This window comes from Dendropsophus ebraccatus, unplaced genomic scaffold (genome assembly GCF_027789765.1).
Source record: "Dendropsophus ebraccatus isolate aDenEbr1 unplaced genomic scaffold, aDenEbr1.pat pat_scaffold_642_ctg1, whole genome shotgun sequence".
In the NCBI taxonomy this organism is placed as follows: Eukaryota; Metazoa; Chordata; class Amphibia; order Anura; family Hylidae; genus Dendropsophus; species Dendropsophus ebraccatus.
The window spans coordinates 81,719-90,850 of NW_027210241.1; the positions used below are offsets into that span (position 1 = coordinate 81,719).

The 9,132-nt window shown below is 47.9% G+C and overlaps 2 protein-coding genes and 1 pseudogene across 2 annotated transcripts; all 3 read right to left on the minus strand.

The window, feature by feature from the left end:
* Positions 1 to 3,013: 3,013 nt before the first annotated feature.
* On the minus strand, positions 3,014 to 3,475 carry LOC138778140 (histone H4). The gene has a single exon (XM_069956396.1). It carries the CDS (start codon positions 3,414 to 3,416, stop codon positions 3,105 to 3,107), a length of 312 nt encoding a protein of 103 aa, XP_069812497.1. The 5' UTR covers positions 3,417 to 3,475; the 3' UTR covers positions 3,014 to 3,104.
* A 941-nt stretch (positions 3,476 to 4,416) lies between these two features.
* On the minus strand, positions 4,417 to 4,827 carry LOC138778133 (histone H3). Its single transcript, XM_069956389.1, has one exon. It carries the CDS (start codon positions 4,825 to 4,827, stop codon positions 4,417 to 4,419), a length of 411 nt encoding a protein of 136 aa, XP_069812490.1.
* Positions 4,828 to 5,619: 792 nt separating this feature from the next.
* Positions 5,620 to 6,292, minus strand: LOC138778146 (histone H1B-like; annotated as a pseudogene).
* Positions 6,293 to 9,132: the final 2,840 nt, after the last annotated feature.

Sequence of the window (9,132 nt, forward strand, 5' to 3'; positions counted from 1 at the left end):
AGAGGCCGCACTCTCCTTGTCCTGGCGCCGATCTCCAGTGATGTCACTGGAGCGCCAGCACCACAAGGACAAAGCTGCACTTGTGACCGCAGGGAAACCCTTCCTGCGGCCACAAGAGTGACTGACAGGAAGGGGGCCAATGTCTCCCGCCCTGTCCAGTGCTGCTGATGTAACCATGATCGCTCATTACGAGTGCTTATATTTACAGTTCAGATGGCAGCAGCGAGCGGGGCAGCGGCCATGTCCAGCGGTCTTGAGCACAAGAGCGGGGCGTGGGGGCCCCCCTGGATGTTGGGGCCCCAAGCGATCGCTTGGTGTGCTTGTGCCAAAGACCGCCACTGGTAATATGCAGAAAGTTCTTTAATCTTATTGAGATGCTGTAATAATGGCCGTGTAATAGAGAAGTCATGGACAGCACTGTTAACCCTTCAGCGCCCACTGTATTTCTGGCTCCTATTGTTGCTCCATGATTCTTAGAGACCCCTTCATAGTGAACACGTCCTACCTGCCAGGAGACTGATCACACCGGTACTCACTGTCATGGAGATGCACTGCAGTCACTAGAGTGACAGGCCGCTTAGCCAATCACTGGTCATGGTGCTATCCCATCTCAGTCAGTGATTGGCTGAACGGGCTGCAGGTGACTGGATACACTGGGGGAGCACAGACAGGTGCGCGTACAATTTTTTTTTTTTTTTTTTTTAAGATGCGCAACTGCCATTATTAAAAAGTTGTTTAGAACTCTGCAATAAGTTCGGAATGAATCTCAGCTCGTAAATATCAAGGGCAACTCAAGTGATTTTTTTTTTCTTTCAAATCACTAGTGTCCAAAAGTGCCAGAGATTTGTAATTTACTTCTATTAAAAAAAAAATCTCAGGTCTTCCAGTACTTATCAGCTGCTGTATGTCATAGACACAGGCATAGATATGTGGACATGCTGCAGCTGATAAGTACTGGAAGACTTGAGATTTTTTTAATAGAAGTAAATTACAAATCTCTGGCACTTTCTTACACCAGTTGATTTAAACTGGAGTTGCCCTTTAAGTTCGCTCATCTCTAGTGGGACTATTTAATGTCATTTTATTATTTTGAGTATTGATGAATGATGATGATAATGTTTGGGGTGGTGCAGGCAATGCTGTTTTCCACCAGGGGCCGCTCACTGTGCAGATTTTTACAGCTGTGACTAAACTCAATAAGGAATTCACCTGCAGCCAGTTCCCCCTAGTGGTGGCTACAAGACCTACAACCTTTATCTGGATTTTTTTCTGGAACTGTTCAGGGGAAAGTATCCAGCATAAAAAACCCTCTTGCTTTAAGACTACTTCAGTGCTGGTTTCTCAGTACATTGATGCAAACACCGATGGCATATCTAAGCCTTGCCCAGTTTTTGTTTTTACTGACACATACAAAACAACTTGTCTAATGGACTGTCTGCTGTTGAAGGTATATAGGAAAATAATGCATACTTACCTTTCCCTGGTCCCCCTGATGTTCTCTCAGGTAGGAGTCACCCTGGTATAAAGACCATTACACAGAGGGAGGTACATGTCTGTTTATTCATGTGATATATACTGTCTGTCTGTTCACAGGCTGCCAGGGCATACTGGGAGTTGTAGTTCCCCATCAGTTCCGCCATTTGAAGACCGCTGGTATAAAGTTTTGTATAAATAAAATATAATCACTGTATAATGAAAAGTTCTGATATGGTTGTGTAGCCGGCTTGTGTTTCAGTTTCTTCATGTCCAAGATCTCTGCTGGCTGTCAGTGACTAAAAGATCCTTGTTCACATCCAGAAAACCTGTGCAGACCTAATACTGAACACCTGTTATAATGCTACACAAGTCTCTGGAGTGATAAAAGTCATCTGTGCTACAATGTATCGGTGCAGGTGGACTGTATCCAGGCTAATGACTGTCCTAGACCACATACAACTGTAACAGACCCTCTGCTGTGAGAAGGATCCCGAATGATTCCATTTACTGACAGCAAGCAGGGATCTAGGAAATGGTGCAGGACAGAGACACAAGAAAGTATGTACATGGATTAATACATTATCATCCATGTTATTTTCTTTTTGCTATATTTATATTTCAGACTATTTTGTGTTTTTATTTTATGGATACAACATCTAAAATATTTTAGATGTAAAATATTCATTATGTAGTGCAGTTATGTATGCAGTGGCCTTCATGAAGTCTAATACTTTGCAGGGACATTATTTGTTAAAATAGGAACAGCAAATAATTTAAAACATAACAAGGCTACATTACATACAGTAACATTTGGGCAAGTTGCTGTACAGTGATTTGCTTTCTGGTGATTGGAATCTCTTAGATTCACACATATATTGCACAATCCTGCCCTATTCTCGATTATATATTCAGAGATTAATAATGACACGAGTGGCTGGGATTACAGAACATATCATAGAGCTGTTCCCTTCTTATATCCATATTCCCAATCTATTCCTTTATAGAAATCAGCTCTTATCCATGTACCATACCTGCTGCTCAATCCGTCCTGACCTTCTGAAATCACTTGCTTTATCTCCAGGTCATTTGTGTCTCTCCGGTCCTAATGGACTAGAAGGAAGCTGCCGGGACAGGAGGAGATGTTCTGGGCCTCGTGCACACACACAAGTCTCCGGACATTACTGATTGGTTTGCTTGCTATAGATCTAATAATTCCCTCCGCATGTTTATTGTTCAATGATTTCTAAGGCTTCATATAAAAAACTAATTCCAGCCTTTTAATCCAATTCAGTTATAAACAATCGAACATATACATTTCGATAAAATCAGTTGTGAACGTCTTTATAATGAGACCCAATATAGCAGAAAACAATGCAGATACGGAAGGGTTAATCACCATCAAATTGGCGCGACCCCCGATATTCTGACACAATACCCTTCAGTCATCAGACAAAAGATGAACCCCTTTAGGGCTGGATTGTTTGTGCCCTACTTTCGCTATTTATGACATGACTGACAGGGACAGCCGGCAGCGAGAGGACCGGGATCTGTAGCCTTTCATATAGAAGACGTGGGCGGCTCTGAAAAGAGCCTTTGGGTTGTGGAGATGGAGCCGAATGGGAGCGGAATTAACCTCCGAAGCCGTAGAGAGTGCGGCCCTGGCGCTTGAGGGCGTACACCACGTCCATGGCGGTGACGGTCTTCCTCTTGGCGTGCTCGGTGTAGGTGACGGCGTCGCGGATCACGTTCTCCAGGAAGACTTTCAGGACACCGCGAGTCTCCTCATAGATGAGGCCGGAGATTCTCTTGACGCCTCCCCTGCGAGCAAGACGGCGGATAGCGGGCTTGGTGATGCCCTGGATGTTATCCCGGAGCACCTTCCTGTGCCTCTTGGCGCCGCCCTTACCGAGACCTTTTCCTCCTTTGCCGCGTCCAGACATTCTCTGAGCTGTAAAGAAACAACTGTAAGAGAACGCGCTTAGAGTCCTTGCTTACATAGGAAATAAGCGGACCTGACAGAGAACCGCACAGATGACTCACTTCCGGGACATCCTACGTGCAACGTTGGATCATTGACCCCTCCCCTTCCTCCCTGATTGGCTGAACATGGAGATTTTAAACTTCCCGCCCTTTCTGTAACCGTCGCTGCTAGTTTCCCGCTTTTAGTGTCACCAGTTTCTAATGCGATTCTGGCAGGGAAAAAAAAAGCAAGCAAAAGCAAGAAAAAGAACGGGGAGATTGACAAAACGGTCACAGAACGTCCGTGTACGATAGAAGGAGCGCGCGCATGTAAAGCAAATAATAAGCAAGTAATAAACCAAGATAGAAAGTGACGATAGAAATCCCAGCTGCCCAGGAACCAAGTGCATCAAGAGCCCCGAGCCAGCAATATACTCAGCACCACCTGCCCTCGCGTAGTGTCAGGGAAATCCCACGTGTATAGTGCCCCCTACCGGTGACTACTCTGTATATGTGTCCATGCACCACGATGGGAGGGGGTTCTACTAGATAGGACTGGACCCATGTCTTGTATCTTAACCTTGTCATTTGGCCCTTGTGTCCCTATTGCTCATTAGATTGTAACTGGCCATTCCTTTGGCACCTCCTGACACCACGTGTTCTCTTCTATAGAAACCTGACCCGGGTCACAGTTGTCAGGAGACGGGCGTGGGGGAGACTGATCTCCTGTAACAGCCACAATAGACACTGCAGTCACCGGAGAACAGCACCGAGAACATTTATCTAGCACGTGTTTATAACCTATAGTGAATACATCTAGCTCAGCGCAGAGAGGGTTAACGACAGCAGACTGACGTGTGCTGGGGGAAGGAGAAGGGGGTCGGGGACATGTAAGGCGGAGTTCGAGTTCTGCTGCTCTTTAAGGGAGGATTTGGTGGCTCTGAAAAGAGCCTTTGTGGTGTATGCGGTGCCCGGGCAGATCTAAGCCCTCTCCCCACGGATCCTGCGGGCCAGCTGGATGTCTTTGGGCATGATGGTCACCCTCTTGGCGTGGATAGCGCACAGGTTGGTGTCCTCGAACAGGCCCACCAGGTAAGCCTCGCTGGCCTCCTGCAGGGCCATGACCGCCGAGCTCTGGAAGCGGAGATCGGTCTTGAAGTCCTGGGCGATCTCTCTCACCAGGCGCTGGAAGGGAAGCTTGCGGATCAGCAGCTCGGTGGACTTCTGGTAGCGGCGGATCTCACGGAGGGCCACTGTACCGGGACGGTAACGATGCGGCTTCTTCACTCCACCTGTAGCGGGAGCGCTCTTCCTGGCGGCCTTAGTGGCAAGCTGCTTGCGGGGAGCTTTCCCTCCGGTGGACTTACGGGCTGTCTGCTTGGTTCTGGCCATTATGCCTGTAGACGGGCACAACTGAGATGTGATGGGAGCGGAGGAAAAGGCAGAGCATTTATAGTGCTGGTGTCCTGCTCATTGGCTGCTGTAAACCACACCCCTGAATCCCATTGGCTAATTTATACATCCACGAGCCCGCCAGAACATAGCTGCTGCTTTGGGTCGGTAATATCTATTCAGGAGAGGCGGACCCATCCGGCCCTCTCAGCGGGTGGAAGGACAACTCCCGTTAACAGCGCCTCCCCCGTGTTCCCTCATCCATTAATCGGTGACGCGTCTCGGGCGTTCACCCTGATTAACCGAATGCCTCTACAATATATAGTGCATGCTCACAGCGGCCCGAATCAGTAGTCTCCTCCTCACATCCGTCTGTTTATTACAGCAGGCTACATCGTGGTGTACTCACATGACAGCTACATTGTGTTACAGTATAACAGCGACACCCTTGTGGCGAGAGCTCGAGTTCTAATGGCTGCAGGTTACCACCACACTTGTAACAGTGCTATTTTCTCTTATCCCAAATACTGACACTACAAAGTGTTACAGCGGCACAAATAGATACAAGTGCGCGCGGTTGGTTACTGACTGATGTTATGGAGTGGCTCTCTTATCTGCCAGAAGGAGCTAGACCCTATGGACCGCGTTTGACTGGATATTGTGACGTCCCCCTACAGACGGGAGGGAGTGTAGACACTAGTTTATGTGGGGGAGGTCATAAAGCTCTGCCGGGAGGAGGTGGTGGCTCTGAAAGAGCCTTTGTGGGGGTAAAGTACAGGGCGAGGCTCCCGATTATTTCTTAGCTGCGCTCTTCTTGGCAGCCTTGGGTTTGGCGAGACCTTCTTAGCCGGGCTCTTCTGGCAGCCTTGGGTTTGGCGACCTTCTTAGCCGGGCTCTTGGCAGCCTTGGGTTTGGCCGCCTTCTTAGCCGGGCTCTTGGTGACTTTCTTGGCTTGGGAGCAGCCTCGGCTTCTTTGCGCTTTCTTGGCAGCGGCCGCTGCAGGCTTCTTGGCCTTTTTCGGGCTCTTGGCCGCGCTCGGAGCCTTCTTCGGCTTCTTAGGAGATTTGGGCCACTTTCTTGGCTGCGGCAGGCTTCTTGGGCTTGGCCGCCTTGTCCTTGGTCTCCTGCTGCTGCTTCTTGTTCAGCTTGAAGGAGCCGGAGGCGGCCGCTGCCTTTCACCTGGAGCAGGGTCCCCTTGGTCACCAGCCCCTTGATGGCCAGCTTCAGGCGGCTGTTGTTCTTGTCTAATCGTAGCCTCCGGCAGCCAGAGCCTTCTTCAGGGCCGCCAGGGACACCCCGCTGCGCTCCTTGGAGGCAGAAACGGCTTTGACGAGCAGCTCGGACACGCTGGGACCGGAAGGTTTCTTGCTCTTCTTGGCGCCCCCCGCAGGAGACTTCTTCGGCTGCTTCTGGTTTTAGCGGCCGTTTCGGCGGGAGGAGCAGCGGCTGGCGCGGTTTCTGCCATCGTGTGATCGCTTACAGGAAAAGTTATCCTGGAAGATAAATGCTGAGGCCGCAGCCGCCAGCGCTTCTTATATGTCCAGCGCCGCCTGGGATTGGCCTGCTAAACTGCCATCGGCCTGAGCTGCTATTGGCTGACACAGAAAACAGGTCCCGCCCCCATCCCGTCCAAGTCTCAGCTCTTCTCCGCTCACCCCTGTGTTTCCCTGCCCGGAGAAGAGCCCTTTCTCGGTTAGAACCGGACAGGTGATCTCGCTTTCTCCCTGATTCCCTCTTCCCGGACATCCTCCCTGACCGATTATGCCCGTCACGGGCGGAGGGTTCTGGGCATGAGCCGGGAGGAGACCCCGGATCTCCGCCATAAGTCTTGCCGGACTGCACATCTCTGTGTATCCGGGAGGATAAATCCGCTGCGGCGGCTCCTTCCTTCTATTCCGGCACCGGTCACCGTCACACGGATCTTTTCTACAATTCCCACCGTCCTGGAAGCTGAATGGACGATGCGGGGACGGCCTGGAGCTAGGGAGAGCCGGGGAGGGTAAACAGGCGGCGGCGCTTCGCTCCCTGCCCTGTCATGTATAAATATAGTGTATAATACGGAGGATTCCCTGCGTAAACTAGTAAGACTAAAGAAACTTCCCCAGCACAAATAACTTGCTGCTGCTGCTGCTCTACAAGAAGAGGAGGGACCCCGAATTCCAATAAATGGCTACACTGCGAAATATCAGGAGAATGGTACTTAGCGCAATGCGCCACTTCACTTCTGCCATAGGTTCTGCAGAACCCCTGGCTATAGGGACGTCTCTGCAATGTAAGTGTATATGAGTAGTGACGTCACTGTATGGATCTTTTATAGACAATAAGTATCTACCCGTTGCTGCAGCTCACACGTCGGCCTTCCTCAGGGTTATGGCTGTTGTTATAGATCGCCCCGCCCCCTTCTATAAGTTAACCTGATGTCCAAACGCCCCCTGATTGGTTGGTTAGCTTTTGAGGCATTACAGGCATATATGTCATTAATTCGCCATGTGATGGGATTTCTTGTTGGATTTAGATAAAGTTATTGTGGATTTGGTGTCTTTATTGGTGGTTTCTTCGTGTTCTTTATTAGTATTAATGGTTTTCCTGCCGATTCATAGAAAGGTGAATAGTTATAAATCAGCATTGATCCCTCAAATGACTCTGGGTGTTTCTGTATAATCCCGGGACATAGGGCTGCCTTGTGTTTCTCGTATATTATACTGATGTTCTACTCTTCCTGCCCTCACTATATAAATAATATACTACTTTGCTCTTACAAAGGAGTTATATATTCCCTATACAGTGTATTGATTATTAATATCCTGCAATGTAAGAAACCTTTAGGTGATGGAACTGATACATTTGGGTTCATTGTGGGTTTCGAGAGAATCAACAACAAAACAAGTTCAGCAATAAGGACGAATAGTGAAGGAGAGAGGAAACCACAAGGAGGGAATCATTATTGGAGAAGAAATAAAAGGGAGAAAAACGAATAGAATAAATAATCTGAATATCCCGATCAGAACGACATACAATAAAAATAGTAACCACTAAAACGGACTGTAAGAGACCCTGAGCATAGTAGAGCAGGAAAAAGTATGAGGAGAATTGTTACCCCCGTATACTACCTATTATTATTATTATTATTATGATTAATAATAATAATAAAGACAGCCGTTACACTGTACAATAATCAGGATTGACACTAGGAGAACTTTTTACCACCAACCCCCCCCCCCCCCCCCCCTTCCCGTATTGACCTTATGCTTATTTGAAACTATTCCCTTTCTATGAATCGGCAGGAAAACCATAATACTAATAAAGAACACGAAAAAAACCACCAATAAGACAACAAAATCCACAATAACTTTATCTAAATCCAACAAGAGATCCCATCACATGGAGAATAATATAACCCAGGGAATAGCCGAGCACAGTGGATAGAAATAGAACAGTCTGACTACTCATCAGAACTACAACAAGTGGTCAGAAACAGAGCAGGAAGCCCTTCAGCGCTTTCTACCATGTGTTACCTCTATGTACCACAGATGGCAGAAACAAAACATAATAACATTACAGCAAAGGCTGTAGGTCCTTCCTGCCACTATGGAGATCACCTCAGTCTGAGCACTTACTGTGCAGTCACTGTGCTGGGAGAGAGAAAGGAGAGAGAGAGAGAGACGCACTCTAACAAATCCTCAGCTCAACAATAGCATCAACACACAGCAACATATAGTATGAATCACCAATGCAAGTTTGGCTATATGCATGTACATAACATCGTGTACAACACATCATGTAGCATCCATCTGTGCGCAGGGAAATACAGCAGAACCCACTGCAACGAACCCTCAGCTCAGTTAATAGCAGCATTATATAGTGATACAAAGTAATGAGATACATAGTGAATAGAAGGTACAACAACTAAAGGTAGGGATAGAGGTACAAGGAGCCCTGTGCAGTATGATAATGGGAGGAAAAGACCTCCTGCTCCCGGTAACCGCACAAAGACCGAATCTCTCAGACTCAACTATAACAGTGGAACAAAAACAATCAACCCTGCTGTTCTCTATCGCTTTAGTTTATTAGTAATTATTAGAGATGAATGTGGCGAAACATGAATTATAGGCGGTGTGTGGACCGGACATGGGGGATGTGAGGGTCTCAGCAGGTATATTAGGAGACATAGAAGTGATGGTCGGGGTTGTTGGGGCTGTTGGGGGATCAGGATTTCTCTACTGTGACTGCTGAGCATTACTGCCTTCTATTTAGGAATGGGAAGTTGAAACGTACTCCTGCCGCTCGGTTACACACAATGCGGTT

What these genes read in the sequence shown, in the direction of transcription:
- LOC138778140 (XM_069956396.1), bottom strand. Translation starts at nt 3,416, where the DNA reads ATGTCTGGACGCGGCAAAGGAGGAAAAGGTCTCGGTAAGGGCGGCGCC.
- LOC138778133 (XM_069956389.1), bottom strand. Translation starts at nt 4,827, where the DNA reads ATGGCCAGAACCAAGCAGACAGCCCGTAAGTCCACCGGAGGGAAAGCT.